The sequence below is a fragment of the Passer domesticus genome, chromosome 12, assembly GCF_036417665.1.
Source record: "Passer domesticus isolate bPasDom1 chromosome 12, bPasDom1.hap1, whole genome shotgun sequence".
Lineage (NCBI taxonomy): Eukaryota > Metazoa > Chordata > Aves > Passeriformes > Passeridae > Passer > Passer domesticus.
Genome location: NC_087485.1, coordinates 10857609 through 10880440, shown reverse-complemented (window position 1 = coordinate 10880440; position 22832 = coordinate 10857609). Strand labels below are relative to the sequence as shown.

Below are 22832 nucleotides of genomic sequence, written 5' to 3'. Positions count from 1 at the left end.
GGCAGGAGCTGGCTGTTCTGGGAAAGAAGCAGTTGAGCACACTTGCCACATGTGCCAGATGATCAGTGGAAAATACTGGTGATAAAATGTCATTTACTGAGTTGATACTGCAACAGAAAGTTCCCAATCCCCTGCCTAAGTTGTCTCCAACAAGACCTGTATTTGTGTCTCTGCTACACAACTCTACTTCTGGGGAGCTCCCTGGTGCTTTGTGGCCCTGTCCCACCAGCTGGGGCCACCTCTGTCACTGTCAGGCTGTGGATGCACACAGGAGCACAGCACAGAGCAGCAGAGACTGCCCCTCCTGCCCCTTGCACCGGAGCAGAGCCCCGATGTAAACAAGATATTTGCAGGGCAGCTGATGAGTGAACATAGAGCTTTCTATCTTAGCAACATCCATGCACCCATTGTCTCTCACCATCTGCTGCAGGAGAGGAAAACTCATGCATATAGAGCCACCCTAAATTTGCAAGAAGAGTAGTTTTAAATTATTTGCATAACTGTAATCCACTTTTTCCTAACAACACTCTAATAGGAATGACTTAGAGCCCCAGTTTAGCTGCTACTAAACTACTGCTGTCTTTGCTTTACCTCTGGAAGAACAAGATAAACTTCCTGAGCTTCCTTTGTAAAATGAAAAATATTTCAGCCAAAAACATCAAGCTCTGACAATCTCATATGTATGGTAGTGCCTAAATTAAGGTATGTATGTTTGAAATTTGTATCCTTCAAGGACAATCTGTGTAGTAGAGATAAACGTTATAAAATGCAGGCAGCTAAATAATGAAGTAAGGATTCTGGAATTTAATATGATAACTCAAGCACTGAGCTGTATGTATTTAGGTTTTGGAGTTTTCACTTTTTCCAAATGGCATTACAAGAATTACAGCTTCTTTAAAAAAAAAAAATAACACCAAAAAAAACCCCACATGTATATGCCAGGATGAATACTAGTTCCCTAAATATTTTTAGTACAAGACATATAATTTACTCAATAAGTGAAAAAGTTTGTTTAGAAAAAGCTACTCAACTGTACTGAATGTCCAAAATCATTCTCCATCTGCAGAACCATAAAAGGGCTCAAAACAGAAGCAGAATGTTTTACAACAGCTGGTCTCTTTCAACTTTCTGTAATTTTTATAGCTCCTTTTTGGTGAATTTTTTTTAGTATACTGCAGCAGGATTCTTCTAGAAGCAGGCAGTCCATGGTTTCACTCGGGCAATTGCATGAAGCAGAAGTGGATCGCTGTTATCCCGAACCACACCAGGCACACACATGCAGGGTCAAGTAATGTACTCTCACATCAGGGCTGAAAACTTATCAAATATGGCCCTGATCCAGCAAAGCACTTAAGCACATGCTTTACTTTAAACATGTAAGTAATCCTATTAGAGTAAATGAGATTCAGCATAAACCACTGGACTGAATCTCAGAATACCTTGGTTGTGGCCCTGATTATGTCAGTGACCGACTGTGTAACCTTGGAGAAATCACTGCACTCCGTGCCCCTCTTTCCTCCTTTGCCCTCTGCATGTGCATGCCATGTTGCACCACCTCACCAAAGCAACCCCAGAGAATCTCCTGGAAACTGCTGTGCTGCCAGTGGTGGCAGGCATGTGTGTGTGCATCAGTCCATTTCAAACACCTGCCATGTACTCAGTACTACCCCTCCTCCAAAACACCCCAAGATGACATCCCTCACCCTTAGGTCTTCTTATCCAGTCCTCAGCACCAATTTCAAAAGCACAACGTTGCACTTAGAAGGCAGCTGGGATGGAATCCAGCCAAAGGCTCCCTGCAGGTCAGGGCCAGCACAGCTCCTCAGCATGCCTGGTTCCAGACCCAGGGCTCAGGATGCAGCTCCCCTCCCACCTCTGACCCTTCCTCCCAGGGCACCCCGAGATCCCAAGTCCTGCCTGGGGGTTCACGGGTCAGTCTGCCACATTCCTGCCAGTGTTGCATCCACTGAAGGACAAAAACCCTGCAGTCCTGGGAAATTCTGTTTAAAGCATGCAGGTGGAAGGCAGCGTTGTCTCACAGGGTGCAATGTATTTGCACTAAAAGGCTTTAAATTTGATATTTTTAGACACTATCATGCAAAATAAAATTTTCCACAGGCGGGCCATATGCCATCAACTCTTAATGATCTTGAGAATATTTTCACATAAATAATTCTGCTTTTGCACATATATACAACCACATATTCTGTTTACTCTTGCCATCACGCTGCTTCCCAGCAGTTGTCACAGGCAATGTCACTGTCACAAGGAGAACACGGATTCAGCTCCTAACAATGAAGCAGGCATGGATGAGTGGGCAGGACACTCAAATGAGTTTCAGAAAGACTTGAGGTGAAATACTGTCCCTAGTGAAATCAATAACAGTTCTCATATTTACTTCAGCAGAGTAAATATTTCAGCCCTTTTTTTCAGTGCCTTCTGGTCATCTCAGTAGCTAACAGAACAATCATTTATTTTCCTTAGAAACACAGAGAAAAGGACAGAAGACAAGGAAAGCAAAGCAGGGAGGCAGGATATCAAAACAGATGTACTCTCTTTATCAGAATAATTAAAAACGCCACAGATTTACAATGACTCATAACTACAGATTACAAACAATGCAGAAAATGAGATTAGATTAACACACTTAGGCCCATCCTTTCTAGGAACTCATTCACAAATTCTCCTTATGTCCTTGAAACACCTGTACACCACGTTGCTGTTTTGCCAGCTGAGCCAATGAAGAGCTCACAGCAACAGCAACACAATTCCTGTGTGTCAGGCTGCCCCAGATCAGGCCTTTTGCATACAAAGATATCTATTATAAGACACAAGCATCATGAGCTGTCCTCTGTTAATTAAAATATTTTCTGCTGCAGACTGCAAGCCTGGCCTACGAGGTACTTGCCAAAATTATGTTCAGGAGCACAGCAACTGAAATGTTCTGAATAGGCCAAAAGTTAGTTACTTTTGACTTTTTCTGAATGCACACTCTGTTCTCATTGTACAACGATGGGAAATACAGTTAAAAGGTTATATGTAACTGTGCACTAGCAGCAAGTTAATGGACACGAGAAACTACCGGGATTCAGAAGATATTAAAATTTTTGGACGTACAAAAAAAATTTAGAAAGAGCCTGAACAGAGTAACCTGTACCGGAGCTTGAATTAAGCGCACGCCGTGCACAACACAGGAAAGTCACAGAACAAGTGAAATTTACAGGAAACACGCCGGCTGCCAGTGAGCGCTGCAAGTTTCCAAAATTAGCCGGCTTATCAGCCAAGAGCGGACATTTACGAGGCACTTCAGAGCTCCCGGAGTCCTCAGCAGCCCCCAGAGCTGACATTTCACCTTCCCCTCACGCCGGGCGCTCCGCTCCGCGCTAACAAAGCCCCGCGCGCGCATGCGCGGCCGTGCGCGCCCCGCGGCCGCCGGACACGGGCCGGACAGATGGACACGGGCCGGACAGCCGGACACCGGCCTGACACCCGGACACGGGCCGGACAGCCGGGCAGATGCACACCCGGACACCGGCCTGACACCCGGACACCGCCGGACAGCCGGACACCGGCCTGACACCCGGACACGGGCCGGACAGCCGGGCAGATGGACACCCGGACACCGGCCTGACACCCAGACACGGGCCGGACACCCGGACAGATGGACACCCGGACACCGGCCGGACAAATGGACACCGGCCGGACAGCCGGACACCGGCCGGACAGCCGCCCCGCCGGCCAAACTTCAGTGGCCCCGAGGGACATCGGCTTGCAGAGCGACACCGCAGTCCACCCGCGACATCTTCCCACGCGCGATTTCTCTAGGAGAAAGTTTTCTCCGGCTACTGCATCTGTTTGAACGCACGCTACTTGTCCCTCTGAAAGTGAGGTTTGTATTTCAGCAAAGTTTATCTCTTCACTTGGAAAGGATTTTTGAAAAAGGAAAAGCATTTAACGTAAGTTCAGGCTTCATGCAGCACCCTTCTCTTCCCCAGCATCTCATACAGTGCCTCACAAAAGGCCCCAGAGGTTGGACAAACATAGCACCAGGAAAAACACAGCGTGAAAGGGATCTTTATGTGCATGTGTGAGGGCCCAGTGCTAATAGCTCAATGTGCTATTGACACATCACAGTGCAAACAGCTAAGTCTTTTTCAAAATAGCGTGAGTCACAGTGTCATTCTCAACTTTGGGTAATTTGTGGTAAATCATCCCCGTATTATTAAAACATATTTCTGTAAATGAAGGTAAGACACTGGGAAATGACTGCTGCTTCTGACTGCAAGGTTTACTCCAAACACTGCACATGCCGCGGAGGTGTGAATAGACAGAAGTGGTACTGCAACTTCTGTGACAGCCTTCGTTACCCTCCTGTACCAGCAGCTGATGCACTTTTAGATAATCCTCCCGTTTGGATAATCCTCTAGTTAGGAACTGGCCATGACAGAGCCGCGCCGAGCCGAGGGAGCGGAGCAGAGGAGGCTCCGTGCTCTCCTCACAGGGCCGTCCGAGCCCCCCGCGCTCCGCCCGAGGCGCCGGGAGCCGCGGGGCTCCCGCCCGGGGAAAGTTCGCAAGTCCCGACCCGACCGCGAACGCTGCGCGCTCGGGAGCGCCTTTGTTCGCCTGCCCTGGGGAGCAGGATCGCCGCCCCGAGCTCTGCCCGGCTCTCTGCCGCTCGCACCCCTCTGAACCGCCCGAGCACCGGCCCGAGGGCAGGTCCCCCGGGGCGAGCCCCGCGGCAGGAGGAGCGCCCGGCCCCGCCGAGCACAACTTTGCGGGGCTGGGCATCCCCCGGCCCCGCGGAGAGCGGCGGCGCTCCCGCCCCGGGCTCCGCGCATCCCCCAGCCCCGAGCCTCCCCGCCCCGACGGAGCCCCAGCTCCGCTCCGCGGGCAAGCGGCCCGGGCAGCAGCACGAGGAATTAACACCCGCGGGAATAATCACCTTGTTGTAGTTGTAGTAACCCAAACACTGGGCAAAGTCCAGGTTGGAGGGGTCTCCGGGGAGCGCGCTGCCCGCCGCAGCCGGGTAAAATCTTACATCCATGCTGGAGATTTGGTCCACTTGGAGAGACAGCCGGGAGGTTTAATAGATCCACCTTCAAGTGCCTTCCCCGGGGTAGGGGCACGGGCAAAGCGCCGAGGGAGCGGAGCTGCGGGGCGCCGAGCCTGCCCGAGAGCGGGGACGAGCGAGGGCCGGGGGGCGGCGGGGACAGCGGGGGAAGAGGCGGCGGAAAAGTGCAGGTAAACAAGGAGGAGAAGAGAGGAGGATGAGAGGAGAGGTGGGCAGCGGACCCCAGGTGGATGCCCGTCCACCTCGGCGGGAGGAGGGGAGGGGAGGAAAGGAGGGAGGGCAGGGGAGAGGGAAGGAGGGAGGGAGGGCTGTTGTTTTTTAAAAGCTCAGTGCCAAGCCACAGGCTTTGCCTCCGCATTCAGGAGCAGCTGCTGTACACAAAGGAGCCACGCGCCCGGCGCGGACGGACTGACGGACGGACCGGCCGCCGCTGCCGCCCGCCCGACAAAGGCGGGGGGACCGTCACGGCCGGGGAGCGGGGCACGGCGGGGCCGCGGCCGCCCCGCGCTGCCGGGGAGGGGGCGGCTACCCCGGGCTCGGTGCAACAGGGCTGCGCGGGCCGGGCGCGCTGCGGGGCGAAGTGCCGAGCGAGCGGCGCCGCGCTGGCAGCGCTCCCGGGCGGAGCGGCCGGGCCCGCGCCCCTCCCCGCCCGCCGCGCCCCTCCCGCCGCTCCCCCCGCCCGGGCCGGAGCGGGGCCGCCTGCGAGCGGCCCTGCTCATGGCTCTCCTCGCTCCCGGAAGGTTCCAGGTGAGTAACTTTCACCGCTTCCACCAGTTTTCCGCTTTTTTTTTTTTCTTTTTTAGGATAATGCGCTTTATCGATTCACACCGCTGCCTTGCTGCGCCAGGTTGGTAGCAGAAGAAGCGAGGTTTTTCTAATGTGCTGTCAAGAGCAAGACTTTAAACCACGGTAGCTTGCCTCACTTACAAAAACCTCCCCACTCTCAAAGTCTCCGGGTGATGAGTCAAAGCAACCCGCTAATAACCCAAATTTGTTTTGTCAGTCGTAGGCACGGCTCAGCCGTATCTGCTCACTTGCACGGGGCTTTGCTGACCTGAAAATCTGCCCCAGAACTTTTGGAGAAAACACTAAAGCAGCACAAGGCCAGTTAACCTAACAGCTTGAGCCCTGCAGACAAGGTGCAAGGAAGAGGGATGGAAACATGCCCTGGACTCAAGGCTCCGTGACAGGGAGAGGATTGCCTTTTGGGTCTAGGGCAGGTTCCTGGGCAGTTCTCATGCAGCTGAAAGTACGCCTCAGATGGTGATTCCTCCTTTCAGCTGCAAAATAGCAATGGTAACACAAGAATACAAGGCTTAACTGTACAACAGCAGCAAGACCTGCTCTGAAGGACACACATCCTTGGGCCCATGCTCAGTCACACTTCTGATGCCTTCCTCAGAGTTTAGTGCCCAATACTTCATCTCCAGGCATAATTCTTCACTGTCTAAAAACATCAGGAGCAAACTGTAAACAGTCAATAGCTACATCATGTAGAAAGGAACATCTTCCCAGCTCTATTCCTAGAAATCTTATGTTCAATATTTGTGGTGGGACAAGTAGTTTCTGGTTGTATAGGACATGCCAGATCACCCTTATTCAGGATATTGATTCTGAAGTACCACACTTTGAAGCAAATATCTCTAGCATGGTATTTTGCACTAAGAGCAGAATTAAACATAGCATAGATACATATTTGTATTTCCATAGAGCATTCAGAATTTAACTTTCTAGAAAACTGTGTATGAATGGGTAAATGCCTCAATAGCAAAGATAACAGGCATACACTGTCAAATACGTAATCCAATTTCATATTCATTATGGCAACTGTATTAACCGAAGGCAAAAGACTGCAAAATGTACCCTGTTACTAGGAGAGAAATGGTTAAGGCACATAGAGCACAGAATATGCACACAGGCACACCCCGTATCTGTGGCAAAAAATTACTTATGCTCCTGAGAGAAACAAATTGTTCAGAAAAAGACAATGAAACTGTTTCAGAATGCAACATCGCATTAGAGCATTTCTCCAACACAGCGATGGAAAAGGTGTAGTGTACAGGCACAGTAAACATCTTTCAGCTGAGGCTGAAATTAAAAGTAGAATTCTACCCAAGTGCACGTTACATTCAACTCATTCTTAGGTGTAGGAACAGATCGTTGCCCTCAAGTTCTGGACTGCTCTGCTATATGAACACAGCTATTTCCCACTGCCTGGCTCTGGGTCTCTGCACTTCTAATGAAATCTGAAAGCATATTTCCACTGAACTCAGTGGAGGACTACATGAGTGAGGAACAAACAGCAAATGAGTCCAAGTCTGGCTTTGGTGCTGTTGCTGCACTGCAAGCAGGTGCTGCAAGGCTGCAGAGCTGTGTGATCCATGGCCCTGGGCACTGCCAGGCAGCACAGCCCAGCCCTCCTCTCCTGTCCCCTGCTCCAGCAGCAGCCTCTGCTGCAGGGCCAGCAGTGGGAGGCTGCAGGTGGGAGGCACAGCAGGAGCTGCAGGGGACCAGCAGCACTGCCTCTGCCTAGGAGACTTGGGGTCAGGACATGAGCAAATACTGGTGATGTAAGTAGCAATGGTTTTAAGTATTCTGCTGTTTCCAACACAGTTCTTTCTGAAAGTACTACCCACAACAGGAATACTTCAAAACACTGTGTTTTGACATCACTGGCTCAGAAAGTTGATGTGAAATTAGAACAGACTGAGTCAGCATTAAAAAAAAAAATTACATTCAAGCTAGGCAAAACACCGCCAAAGTATTATTTGGTGAAAGGTTTTTAAATACTCTCTGTTTATACTATCATGAAAATAAAGCAGAACTTCAATATTTTCAACAATAAAAGAATTACAATTCCTGGTTACAATCTACTTTTGTCACCTCTACCTAATGCCCAAAGTCATTCTTTTGCAGAACTGGTATGACTGCAGTGAAATGAGTTAGTGATCTAAAATGATCTAAAGAAAAGCAGAAGGGAAACTGGCATATATATGCTAATTTATTTTTATTTTTAAATAAAATATTATGTTATGTGATACTAGACCAGAGAGAATTGTACGAACTAAAGAATTAGGCGTGTGTTTTTTCTTTCTCAGCACATCTTCCATGTAGTATATTAAATAAGTAAACTTGAGTAATCTCTGCTATACTTTTAATGCATATACATGACATCATTACATGTTTTTTATTACAATGCATATAAATGCATTTATCTCAGGAGTACCTCAAAGATGAAAAATGAGCCAAAGTATTTATAACCTTTTGTACATGATGCTTAAAAGAAGTCCAACAAATTCTCTTAAGCCATTCTCTTAAAGGTCCTTCGGTAAAACTGTGGCTTTAAAAGTCTACGTTTATCTGTTGGTTTTTTTTCTTTCAGAGTAGATGGAGTATGAAGTATTTGCAATTTTGAGTAAGTATTCTTTTTTTCCCTGCTAGTTTAATAAAAGCAAGTATCTAAACTATCTACAGTAAGTGCAGTACTCCAGTAATTTCCCTGGTCCTGGGTAGCCTCAATTTCAAAGAAACTTTTCAAAAAGCCTTGTTTCATAAAGGTTTGAATGTATGCCTACTGATGCCAACAATTATGATTCAGGAAGCAACACACAAATGGTGACTCTGTTCCATCTTCAGCTATACTTTCTTCTGACTCATCATCACAATTCAATTTTAAAAGCCATTAAGAACACTCAAACTGCTTTTCTGATGTAAGAACAGAAATTGTATTGAGTGAATCAGTCATATACAGACTTGAAAGTGTGCCTGCACAAATTCTCACTGCTGCCCAGGAGCCTTTCAACTTGCACAGGTAAATATGAATGTTCCAAGCCTGCCTGATTCCCACACAAGCCTTGCAACCCTTTTTTTTTTTTTTTTTTTTTTTTCCATGCCAGCCCAAACTTTGTATCCTTAGAGCCTTTGCAAACCCTGGAAATAATATCTGAGGCTCAGTAACAAAGGCACTGGAAGATTTACTCCAGCAAACCACAGGGTCAGCAAGGGACCTCAGAGGTAAGAGTGAACAAACCAAACTCTTAACACCCAAATTCTCAGGTAGGCAGCCAGGTCCTCCACAAGAACCACATCTCAGCATCCCCCTGTCTGAACCACACAGTTCCCTCCCACTGGCAAAGACAGCAGTGTGTGGGAGAAACACCCAGATTCTCAGGAGGTTCAATAACAACTTTTACCCACAAACTTTAGAACTCTTAAGTAGAATAAATTTTAAATTTGGCAAATTTTAAAACATCCAGATGAAGTAAGGCACTTTGCAAACTTTTAACTTGGCAAACTTTAACCTGTCCAGACACAACAAGGTACTTCCTGGAAATTTTTGTTTCAGCTTTAAGAAGAGGGAGGTAGAAGAAAGAGGGAGAAAGAAAAGGGAGAAAGGTAAATATTCAGCATCATAGGACCCACTATGCCTTCAGTCTCCTACATTATCTTTTGGCTTCTGTAAGAACTGGGAGGAACAAGAGGAAAGGGAGGAACAGGACATCTCTGCTGTCACCTGTGAGGACTGAGCCCCTTCCCCCCGAGCACATGTGGAGGATGGAAGGGCACAAAACAAAAAGGGTGGAATACAGAAGGAGAAAAGAAAGAGCACCAAGCAGGTCTGGTTTAGAAAAGAGTCTAAAGCCTCCTGAAATCAATAGACAGTCCCTTTAATTGACTGCAATGAATTTTGAATTAGACCTATATTCTACTTATCAAGTACAGCTGCTGAGAATCAATAATATTTTTATTAACCCTTCAAAGCAATAACTACAATACTAACTTCTGGCTAAGAAAAAGTACAATTAAGAGCATATTAATTCATTAGAATTTATCTCACTGAAGTCCCCTTTTCATCAGGTGGTAGAGTCAGATGACATTTAGAAGTGATCACACATGCATGAATATACTGTATAAGTGAGGCAATAAAGAAAATACTTTTGTTCTTAACATTCAGTCAGATCAAATATTCATTGATATCTACATCTCTTAGCAAGTATCTCAAGCAGAGATCAATAAACACCTATTAGTCACTGACTACGTTTCCTGCAGTAAAGGAGGGAATTTCAGCCAACAGATTGGAGAAGCCAAAAAACTGGGGGAGATGGAGTTTGGTGCTTACCTGCCAGAAGATCATTTACCTTCTCATTGTCTCAGCTGCCACACCTAGAGAACTGCAGATCAAAAGATTATTTAAAAATTATAGTCATTCCTTTAAAATACAAATCATTATTTCAAAATACAAGTATGGATTGTTGCAAGGGGAAAAAAAAATCACAACTGCAAGTTTTTGGTTTGTGAAAATTCTTTCAGGCCCAAATCAGGAAATACATTACTTTGTGAAGCTGGGAATAAAATAAAATTATTAAACTTTTCAAAGATTTACATATGCCTCTTTGATGCTTCAGTGGTTGCTGAAGTCTCTTACTTTATCTGAAGTATTTTACCACCTCAAATCACATACAATATTTCAAACAATATTTTACCAGAAAACCAGATATTTGAGTTGTTTAGAGAGCAGAGGCAACCATTAATACTGTTTAACTATGTTACAGCAAAAAGGTTTCTGCTGCTTTAAAGAAAGTATTCCATAACCTTCCAAAATAACCTGTGTGTAATGGACAATATAGGATTACTTTTTGGCAGAGGGAATATCCTGTTGCTATTGACTGCAGTGTTACAGTATCCTCACACACTAGTACACAGTTATTGTGGGATAAAGACCACGTTGAAAAACAAACTGATGGCAGCACTGAAAACAGTAAAGGAACTGTCCAGTAATATGAAAATTCACTTATTTAGAGGAACAATGACTGGAACAGTGTCACTTCTAGATTATCACCAGACTAGCATTAAAGAATGAAAGTTTTAACTGAAACTAAGAAAATAGTGCAGTGTATTCCTTTCTTCCAGGGATGCTATTTTAAAGCAAGACAGGAAAACTTGGTTAGAGATGGTGCTGTATATGGTTTTATATATATATATATATATATACACACACACACATATATATAATTACATGTACGTATATATAATTTGTATCATCTGTTGATATAAAGCTGTGTGGTATGTTTCTGATTTTCTCCTCCAGCTCTCTCCACATTCATACATTTGTTGAATTTAAACTTCTGGAGGGGGAAAAAAAACCACTGACATCTACAAGGACAATGTCTACAGAAAGAAAAATATGCTCACCATGAGAAATCCAAATTCTTCTCTAAATTTCTCCGATAGTCTAGAGGAATGTGATAGGCAGAAACTTTCATTTTGCAGTAGAACCAAATCTAATTACTGAAAGAATTATTTTAATAAAAAGTCTTAGAGAGATATTCTAAAGAATGTTTCCAGGTGGGAAAGGTTACATTTAATCTTTGTATCTGCAACAAATTCACTCAAGCATGTTTCTCAGTTTTAATTTCACCCAATATTCTTTTAGGCAATGGTTTGAAATACACACATACAACCTCTGATATATTTCAGGTGCACACATTTCAAAAAAAACCACCTAAAGAAGGATGTGGGGACGTTTCTGGAGTGATCAATGAAAGGTCTTTCTGAGATTTTGTGAGTAATTCAACAATCCCCAGCTCAAGGGCATACTCACCCTTGAGAGCTGCCTGGTACCCAGGGGCGAGGTGAGCAGCAGTGGCTGTCCCCAGGGCTGGGGAGGTGGCTCTGTCCACCCTCAGTGACCACAATGCACATCCTCTGTTGCTGGCTGTGGGAGGGATGGGCTTTTGGTCATCTCTTGCAAGGCAGTAAAGGACTTGATGAGACACTGCCAAGGGACAAGGTAAAAGCAATATGTATTTTCACAGTCATGCCTTAAAAACAAAATGAGTCATTTAGAAATGCTGCTGTATGTCCCTTTCAAATGTTACAGTGACTTACCATGTCACACCATCTACCAGCACAGGTTATAAGATTAAATAATTAGTGGCCAATGCTAGGGAATGTGAAGATATAAAAAAAAAATTTACAAAATTAATAGTGCTGTAGACATACTGCTTTATTTGGATAGATCAGATCCATACAATAACTGGGAGTAGTCTTCCAAAGGACCCATTAGTTATCCTTTAGGTCTTCTAATTAATGATGTAGTCTTCTGAGAGCATATTAATAACTCTGATATTAATAGCAGCATAATTCTAGCTGAGGATTAAAAAAATGAAGCACTACTTTATAAGTACTTGTACAATAGAGTTTGGGACCTAGTAATAGACACATATATAAATTCATCAGATTGAAAATTGAGGAACAGATTTCTGAAGGTGTGATTAGGGACTGCAATAACATCTCTAAATGAACTGCTATACTTTCATTCAGGATTTATGTTCAGTTATAGAGTTGAGGGGTTTTTTGGTTTGGTTTTTTGTTTGGTTTTGGGGTTTTTTTTGTTGTTGTTAATGGTGGGGTTTTTTTGTATTCTATATGCCTCAGTGGGCCAGGTTTTCAATGTTGAAAAGACAGTTTCCAGTTCTCAAGACTATTTCCTGATGCTCATGAACAATATGTGCCAAGCTGGTCTTAAAGAATCAGTCCACATTACCATGAATGGCTAAGGTTTAATAAAACATCTGATCACAAAACCAAATCTAAAAAAAAAACCAAAACAAACCAGTAGTAAAATAACACTCTGACTTGCTACTAAATGCAATGTTCTTTGATATAAGTCTATTTCAACTTCATTTATTCCAGGGTTCTACAGCAGTCAAAATAATCAATGCAGAATTTTCCATGTGATTTACACATTGCTTTTAAAAATGAATTGTCTGAAACAAAAAATGCTTTTTTCTGCTGCCTGGCTTGTTTTCTAAAACATATTCTCTTTCTTTTAAAGTGAGAGAACGACCTCTGCTTCAGGAACAATTTTCTGAGACAGTGTGTTTATCAAATGGCTTCTCTGCTTTCATGAAAACAATTTATTTTCACTGAACTCCTCAAGATAAGCATTGAAGTCAGGAAGAATGTACAATGACATTTATAATTACATTCAAGAAACAAATATTTTGCTAAAGAAAGGATTTGGATTTTTATCGATTTTAGAGATAAAAAATATTTTCTTTCTTCCAACATACCATTTAATGATATTGTCTCCCTGAAATTACAAAGTATGTTTTTATATGCATGGAAAGAAATCCTAGGGCAGTAATCTTCTCATAGAAAGGCTACAGTATGCATCCTAAACAATGAAAGCTGTAGCATAGTCCTTACATCCAAATTGCCTTCCCTGCCCCACTCTTTGCACATAATCTGCAGAAAAGGACAATTTAAGCAGGAAGATACATGCCCCTTTGCAGAGCCGCCTCCAAACAGCCCCTCTATGCCCAGTCTTAGAAAAGAGACAAAAAGATGTCTCTTGGGATGGCACATCCTTCTCTCCAGCTTTCCTCCCACGCTTTCCCCTGCTCAGAGACATTTCTGAAGCTCCAGAGCTCAGTGCAGAGCCTGTGGACACGGGGCATGGTGCCTCCCATTCTCTGGGAAACTGGAAGACCTTGCTGAGAAATCTCCCTCTCTTTCTCTTATGGATTCAGTCCTGGACCTGCTCTCAACCACCAACAACAGAAGCTCAGTCATGCCAGACAATTGCTGCTTCCTGCTACATTCTCAAATAGCCCTAAAATCAAGGTAGTCCACAGTGTATCTCATCTTCCAGGACAAAGCAGCCACAGATTTAGCCCTACAGTGCCAGTATTTTGAAATGCAAATTCAATAACTACCTATGCAAAAGCTGCCCATGAATATATTTAGGAGTTCCATTTGGGCTGCCTGGAAACGTGGGGTTTACAGGATTAAAAAGACATACTGCTATCACTCCAATGAATGCCCTTTAATTTGTGGGAATTCATTTCAGAATAAAAAATTTAAGATCTGGTTTATTCCTTGTCAGTCAAACATCCTAGCTTTTCATTATATCATTTTTTTTTCAGTGCATGTAGGCAGTTCTCATCATAAAGATCCACTGATAAAGTTCTCCTCCAGAGACATATTCTTTTTGTAGGCTCAGCCAGTGAAGAAATATCATTCATTTGTAATACTCAAAGAGAAGTTGAAAAAAAAAAATCAAAAGCAGCTGAAAAGAGATTGTATTTCACTAATATACACCAAGGCTTTATTTAAAATATACAGTGTTAAATTTGATCAAATATCAACCCACCATTCAGAGTGAAATAATCTCTTTTAATTTGCATGTATCTGTGTGTGCCAAAGAGAAGTGTGTTTGCTTTCAAGCAGGTGCACATCCTGCTATGACTAAATCTCTAACTCATCAAATTGCTTTACCAGTGTGGGACATGCCCTTTTTCTGGAACAGCTTCAAGTATTTTCCCCAGCATTTCAGCCACCTGTTTACTGAGTTCATACTCCAAAGGAGATGCATGCAATTAGAAACAAGGAAATGAAAATAAATGACCTTGTTTGTTATAAATAACAAAGAGACTCAGCAAAATTAATGCAGTGAAGCCTGACCTTCTGACCTGAAAGAAAGAATCACCTCATTCCTTTGTAGCAGGCTCACAATGCTCCAGCACCAGGCATTGTTGTGCAGCTTTGCCTCTTTTGATGGATCTTAAAGGAGTATATTCTAAATATTAAATGTTTTACAAGTTAGATTAGGAAATTTGCATTAAAAAGAATGTTGAAACAAAGTCAAGAGAGCAATGATAAAGATTATCACTGCTTTATTTAAAGAATCCAGGTAAGCTGTGTGTATGACAGTTCACTATAATACAGTTTTTCAATTGAAAAATAAATATGGCATTCCAGGTGCTAAAAAGCCACAAAATGTCTCCTTCGGTGTTCAGTGAATTGATGAGGGAGAAAGTTTTTAATTAGCCAACTCCAGGAAAAGGAAGCATTTTTCTTTTATTAATTTTTTGTGCTATGATGGTCTGACTTTTGAAAAAAAAAAAAAAAAAAGCAAAGTACTTCCACAACTACTGCCAAAAATATATTTTTTTTCTCATCCCTTAATTAGGCAAGTAGAAATGCTTTCTTTTGTATGAAGCTTGCTGAATAATGTTTCTATGGGTTACATTATTACTTTTAATTGATTCATGTCAGTCTGGAACTGTGTCCAGCTGCAACGGAGGGCAAGGTGTTAGAAATTTGTTTCCCTGCTTGTCTTTGGAGAAAATGAGAACACAGCGTTGTTTTCATGGCAGTCCTCACAAAAAGAGCAGTGTGTAATTACAGTGCTGGTTCCCATCTTGTCAGTCTCCCAAACAAGTCTGTTATTAATGAAGCAGCTCAGAACCGTTGCAGAAATGAAAGGGAAATGCGTTTGCATCTCACTGAAAGCAGTTCCCACAACAGGTATTGTTTGATAAAGATTTCTCCAAAACTTGTTTTGTGGGTTTTCTTCCCCTGCTCTCACTTTCAATGACATCCATCCAGCTGCTGAGGTACAGCAACGCCCTTCACAGCAATCACAGCCTCAACTCTGCAAGGTCCCCTTCTGCCCAGAGTGCATTGATGGCAGTGGGGATGGGACAACTCTCCCAGGGTGATGGGCACAGCCCAGGGACACAGACAGCTGCCAGTGCAGGGCCACAGGAGGCATGGCAGCCACTGAGAGGCACTGGGAGATCAGTCTCACACACATGAGAGCAGCAGAAGTCACCTCATGCAGGACCAGGACCAGGACCTGGAGCATGAGGAGGCAGTGGCCCTTCTCCTCCCCACCCTCTCACCCTTCTTCCATCATTCTGCATCCAATGGAGCCACTCCAGCCCCTTAAGCTCTTGGCATGACTCACTCCTGTTCCCAAACTTTTACAGTAGAAGGGTGACCTGAATAAATAATTTCCAGCAGAAAAAGAGCTGATCAATACAGCCTCTCCTTCTGCTCATGTAGTCTCATGAGCAGATTGTGCTTTAGTCCAAATGTGTGTATCATTAAAAACTAAATACTCCACATGGCTGAAGACAGGGATGTGTTGAAGAGTTTTGTTGAATCAGATACCTTTGGGGTACTATCTTCTCAATCAATCTGCATTTGTCTGCACAGATTGAAACCAGAGTACTCACGCGTCTAAACACTGAGCTCTGAGGCCCTGTATAACAAGCCCCTTCTGAGCAAACCTGCAGGACAAACAGGTTCTGAGAGCTGAGCCCAACCAGAAGAAATTCTGCATTTGTGGAGCATGAAGTCACAATCTCTGTCCCTGTCTCAGCACAACAGCCCTTACTGGCCATGGCTCTGTGAGCTGCTGCTGAGCACATTACGATTTTGCACTGAAAGGCTAGAGCAGGCATTGCTCTGGACTGAACAACCACAACTCTAACTCATTCCTTATTAAATGCTTTGCCACTCCTTGAGAATGAGAGGGTCTATAGAAAAATCACATTTTTCTGTGATTGTATTCCACTGGTAAACAATATCTTATATATATATTAAACTGTTCTGTAGTAGTCATCTGTTCTTTGCAAGCTGTGACAGGACTTTGAATTATTTGCTCTATCAGCAACTGCTGCAGTAAATTCCCAGTTATGCCGTGCATGGCAGGCTCACGGAAACACCCGTGACAATGAAGCCAGCAGAGAACTCATACATGACGGAATCCACTCAGCAGACTGGATTTTGGGGACAGTTGGGCCTCAACAAACAATCCTTTCTTCTCAGTCTATAGAGGAGCTGCACTGGGGCCTACTTTGGCCATTAGTCTAAGGAAAGCCTTTGTTGAACATATAGCTGCTTCTCACATTGAAAGAATAAATCACATTCTTATTCTGGGTATGTCTCCACTGCATTCACTGATGTGAATGTTGTTCCATGGCTGAAAAACTGGGTAAACAGCGTGCCCTGTGCAGCTCTGAGCTGCTGTGGCTACATTACTGCCTGAACAACCTCATTTACAGCCAGCCTGGATGTGCCTGGAAGAGCGGCAGCCCTGGCAGAGATCTGTTCTTCACACAGCACACCCCCTCTTTTCAGGAATATTTCATTCTTCAGGCTGGATTACCAGGATTTGAACCACTTTGGAACCCACTTTGTCTGAGAAGGGGAAGGGAAAATCCTATCTTTTCTATGTGCCTAGCAAAGCAAAACACAAACTAGGTGAGTTTCAGGAATGGTTCTGAATCTATAGGGGTTTTTTAGGGTTATGCAAATATATGTTAATTTCTCAGGCACACATCCTAGAACTAGATGTATAGTACATGTTCCCCTTCTAATACTTAAAATCCAGAGTAATTAATGCTCCTAACTGTTTCAATGTACAACAATTCAATATTCATTCACCTTCACAACCATACACCGCACTCCACACTTCAGTGTGCTTCATCTTTACTCTTAGCTTACATTTATGTCCATCTTCATATCCTGGAAAGAAAAGGGAAGCTCCAGGTTTCAGCAGACCATAGGGACCTCTGCTGACAGCTTCTATAGAGGCGGTCGTTGCTGGGTCTTATTGCAGATAAAGTTTTGTCTTTGATGCAGTGAGTCTGATGATCCATCAGCACTCTGGAGGAAAGGGTCCCTTTTCCAGGCAGGATGTTACAGCTTCATCTCAGCCTTTGGTGGACTCCTAATACAACAAAATACAGCACCTGTTAGTCCATGTACCAACAGAAATCTGCATTTTTACATTTGAACAGGAGTTTGTCTCTGGCAAAAAAATTCCTCTGTCCCTTCTGCCCCCCATATCAGTCAGCACTTTTCCATGAACAGAAGAGGGGAGCTCCTGGTTAAAGAGGGAGGATCTTGGGAAGCACCAATCCCTGAAGGGCTCTCACAGTTTAAGTTCAGAACTACAACATGCAAATTTCTGGGTTACAATACCACATATATATATACACACAAATATATAAATATACAAAAAATATATGTGTGTGTGTGTGTGTTGTGTGCATTTGTGTACTCCTCTGCACAGATGTAAATTTAAATTAATTTTAAAAAAATGAACAAAACAAACAGAAAACCCAGCCAAACCCAAAAATCAAGTAACTCCTCTGATGACACAATCCCTTCTGCTATACTTGTTTTCAAACAGGATGAATGGTAGACACAGAAGTATATATAGTAAAGCAGTGTTTACTCCCTCTTGCCACACACAGTTTACTTGTGCTTTTGGGGAATCACTGTAGGAAAAATTCCAATAACCAGAATTATAACCACCTCTAAATTAAAATTTCTATTTTGAAGGTTTGCTGTCTTCTTTTATTGTTTATTGCAATAGAGCTGCCTTGCAAAAAGATAATGTATAATTATTTGCAAAGAAAAGACTCATTGTTAATGCTAATGTTAAATGTCTATGTTTTTAAAACCTTAGATACACTAACCTTTAAATTATTGTTTCAATTGTTTCTTCCTCTTGCTGCCATTAGTGAAATATTTTATATATGCAATTGCTCCCGATTTCTGTAAGGAATTCCAAATAAATACAGTGGCCATTGATTTCTCTTAGTTCATCTCCTTTGTTCTTGCATCTCAAAAGAGTTCAACTAACCTGGTAGCATTTATCCTGCCTATTCCCTTCAGAATTATCTCTGACTCAATGAGATGACCTCCTAATTTCCCCTGTTCTATAGACCTGCTTTCTCTAACTTAAACAAATAACTAAGGTCTCTCTGCCCTTGTACCATACCAGCAGTGGTTTTGAACCTTTCCTGATCATAGAATAACTTTTTAAAAAGATAATTAAAACTGGTCTTTCGAGCATTACGATGTTACTGTCATGCCTCACCAGTATCAGGCTACACGAAGATGAAGCCTCTGTATTTGCATTTCACACCTTGATGAACTGATTCTTTTTGCTGGTCTTATTTTTTTTTTACTTTTTGTTTTTGGTTGGCTGTTTTTTGTTTTTTGTTTGGCTGCTGAGAACTCTTCAGTCTTACTGCTCTCCACTGGTCTGGGCTGTCTTTGAAAGCATGTGATATATTCTTCACCTGATTGCAAGCTCGTGGTCTTTCCTATTCTCCTAAGTACAGTTCATTGTGTTTAAATACCCTGACTCAAATGGAGTGAGGATGTGGCTCCTCCACATCAACCTCACCTTGGTCTCATTTTGGTGCCTTTCTCTCTATTGTAAACTTGAAAAAAGCCCACAGTACATAAGGATAATGGAAACTGCTGTGTAAGAGCTACTCTGTTGTAACCACAGACTATCTAAACCACATGTCATGACTTAAAATCTGCCAAGAACTCACCATCCAGGACTCTACTTCAAGCCTTCAGGCGTTTCCAGACAGGCACTATTTCCAATAACATGGTCAGCATGCTCATGTTTCCTTCTTAGTGCTTCAGTTTCTCCCAGAACTCTGGGTTGATTTTTAAAGTGCTAATTTTTGTCACTATTCAGAAATAATTCCTTTTTGTTTCAGTGTCACTTCTTTGTATTATCCTTATCTTCATTGAGAAAACTGACTCAAAGAATTTAACATCTGAAAAATATATTTCTTTCAACCAAAGGTAGACTACGTTTGCAATGTCTCAAACCCAGCTGCATTCTCCAGTGACCTCATTTCTTGTGTATTCAGAAAATCTCTTATTTATCTTAGCCTTCACACAGACTTCTTTTATTTTCTTCCTTTTACTTACACTTTCCCCTTTGTTCTGTAATCTTTCAATCTTCCCCACCCGCTTTATCTTACAGATGATTGATATATGCATTTCAACAGTCTCAACTGCTATTTTATTTATCCCAAATAAATATCCACACTGGATGGCAGGTAGAATTCTCTAGCTACAAAACTTCAGCTTTGAAAATCTCCTATTTTATTTTCCATCCATACCCTTCCATGATCCCCTTATGCTTTTCAGAGCTTTTCTTTCTTCTTGCACTTTTCGATTTCACTGTAAACCTAGCTTGGTTAAAACACCTCATATCAAAATATTCTCCCATTCTTACATCTCTAGTCATGCTATATTTATTATGCACACCTATGAAAAGGGTTGTTCCCTTTTTAGTCCAAGCTTTTAAATTGTGCAAAGAGGCAATATTATAGCATTCAATCTGTGATTTGAGTTACACACCCAGACAGATTTAAAGCTAGATGGACGGGCAATTCAGGCATGTTGTGTGTTTAAAGATCTCTGTGTGAAATAAAAAGAAATCTATAATGTTACCCTCAGGATTTCAGGCAATGATATCCCAAGTCTGAAAGAGAGGGAATAAAGAAACTGAAAAAGGATACACACCACTGACCAATCAATTGAAAAGTACAGTAAATGGAAAACAGAAGCCTCCCTGGATTTGCCTTATGGGCTGACAGCAGTGGCTTTGTATAAAAAGACAGAGCACTTATGATCCACTTTCTACTTGAGACATTATAAATTAGTTTTTCTGAAGGCATAATCCACCGTAACAGATTCTAAGGTGGTGTGGAAAAATCCCACCACTCCTTGATATGAACACTAAATGATGCCCTGTCTGTCATGGATCCTGTGTTTCTTTGCTCAGGCAAAGCCTGTCTGTGGAAAACTCAAAAGTTATTGAAATGCACCAACCTTTATTGCAAAACTGAACACACTGAGGATGACTGCAACCTTTATTAAGACTCAGGGGACTTTGGTTAGGCCTCATGGTAGACAAGTTACAAAAGGTTTCTGTCTTTGTGCTACTAAGTGCAGGAAAGAAGCCTCCTGCAGGCTCTGAATGAAGCTGAGAGGAGCTCCCCTACACCCTGATTTCCAGCAGGGATCCTGCAGTCCCAGCTCCCTCCCAACACACAGTGCCTTACCATGGCCAGCAGCTCCATCTCCTTTCATGCACACAAAATCCACCTCATTACTTCTGGACCCCAAACAGAACCCAAAGGTTCTGTTTGGGGTCCAGAAGTAATGAGGTGGACTTGGGGACCTGTTTTAAAAATTCATATGTAAGAGAGGAACTATCTGGGGCTGGATTCCCCAAGGTCCTGTTACATGGCTGGAAAAGCACAGAAGTCCCAAAAGAATAACACTGGAAGCACGTAGTGTCAGACTATAGCAATAGACAGAGAGAACCTCTCAGAGGATCAGTGGTTTTAGAGCTGGGTGGTGATGCAAGGAGCACTCTCTGACACCTTTTTAAAGATCTGTAACACCATTCATTTCTCCTGTAGTTCTAATTTTCTCTCAGCTCCAGGAGTATTATAGTGGCATCTCTCCTAATATATTAGGCTTTATAACGATGTTAAAGAATTGTCAGCAAAAGGAAATGGAATTACACACTAGAAGAGAAAAAAAGGGAAGTCAAACCTGCCAGTCAGGCTTCCTATCTTCTTCAAAAATTTTCTTTGGACACAAGGTGGAGAACAAAAGAAGTCTGTGCAGGCAACCTGGGCCACTCCACACTCATTAGCACTGCTCTCCAGTGAGCAGCACAGTTAAGCTCATCATGACTTCTCTAAAATAGTAATCGTGATTATTTTCAGTAGGATTCCTTGCATAAGGAAGACCATAGGAGACTTTGCAAGCTCAGTTCTAAAAGACAGTAAGTGAAATACTCTCCTGTACAACACTTTTCTCAAACAAGTTGAACTTATTCTACAAACCCACAACTCACCTTTCTAGTACAGGGACACTTCAGGCAAATATTAAATGAGGTGACTCAAATATTTACGCAAGCAAAACCACTCTTATTTTGTCAGAAAACAAATAAAGTTAAAGTTGGCAGAGTTTTATAAGCCATCACACTTCACTTTGTTTTTCTACTTCTTTTTCATGGCCTAAACTTGAAAGGCAAGGTAACCTTGGTGACTGCTGAGGTGGCACACAACTGCTCAGGACTGTCCCACCACCCTCAGGACTCCATCAGGTCAGGAGATGCAGACACAACTCCTCTGCAGGGACTGTGGGCAACAGGAAGCAATGCATTAAAACTGCAGGGTGGCCATGTGATTGGGAAAAAGAAAAGATCAAACAGAACCCCAGTCTTTTCTCTCATTCTTGCAGAATATGAAAAAAATGCTTTGTTTCCTAAGTTGAATATATATAAAAATGTAATGAGGTAGCTTTTGTTTATATTACAGGCATTGAAAAGTCCTACCTCAGCTTCTCAGTCATATCATTGTTTTGCTAGTGGGGTTCTCAGAAGGTGGAAAGAGACAACAGAAAGATAAAATCTAATGGACAGGATAAACACCTTCCTTGGAAATAATGCAAAAATTATACAGGGACTATAAAAAACCTACTTAGTTTTAATGAAAGATTTATTTCAGAACAAATTGGCCTTCATTGAAATGCTTAGCTTAGCTATTTTATCTCTTTTTGTGTACAACTTCAGTGATATAACTTGATAGGGAAGACATTGACTGGAGACTAGAAGGAGATAGCTCTGTTCCAAAATGAGGCGTGTAAAGGTTGTATGCATGTTTGGTGGATAGTGCCCTAATTCATTACAGAATGGGATTCATGTACTTACACAGTGAAAAGCTTGGATTAGGCACACAACATAATTTCCATTATGTTAATGTTGCTTTAAAATATATTGCACAGAGTGCTGCAACAATCAAATTATCAATTATAATGTCTACTCAGAGTAGAAAAGTGTTGCAAACAGAGGGCTGATTACTGCTTCAGTACTTCCAATCTGCATACTCATTGTTTAGTACAGGGAAAACAAATTATCTTGTGTTGGCCCTAGTTCAAATTTAATTAAATGAGTGCAAAGCAATTATAATAAAGTACAATAGTATAGTAATGAAAGGAAAATAACTCATTAACCTATTAATCTTTATTTATGTTCCTCTCAAATAAGTATGTAATTTCTTTATCACTGCATCCCATAAGAAATAGCAGCTCTCACTGCTCATGGCCTGCTTTAGTGGGGCTTATT

General features: G+C 42.7%; 1 protein-coding gene across 8 annotated transcripts in view; it reads right to left on the bottom strand.

The window, feature by feature from the left end:
• TOX3 (TOX high mobility group box family member 3) overlaps nucleotides 1-22832 on the bottom strand; it is a 244161-nt gene that overhangs the window by 72284 nt on the left and 149045 nt on the right. For 6 of the 8 annotated variants that reach the window (XM_064386349.1, XM_064386347.1, XM_064386348.1 and 3 more), the window contains 3 exons: nucleotides 17372-17597; nucleotides 11673-11846; nucleotides 10191-10242 (listed from right to left, as the gene is read on the bottom strand). In XM_064386349.1, the coding sequence (XP_064242419.1) occupies nucleotides 10191-10205 (15 nt within the window). In that variant the 5' untranslated portion in view covers nucleotides 10206-10242; nucleotides 11673-11846; nucleotides 17372-17597. Of the gene's footprint in view, nucleotides 1-4942; nucleotides 5439-10190; nucleotides 10243-11672; nucleotides 11847-17371; nucleotides 17598-22832 lie in introns of those variants that run through there. The other 2 variants (XM_064386345.1, XM_064386344.1) reach the window with 1 other exon arrangement.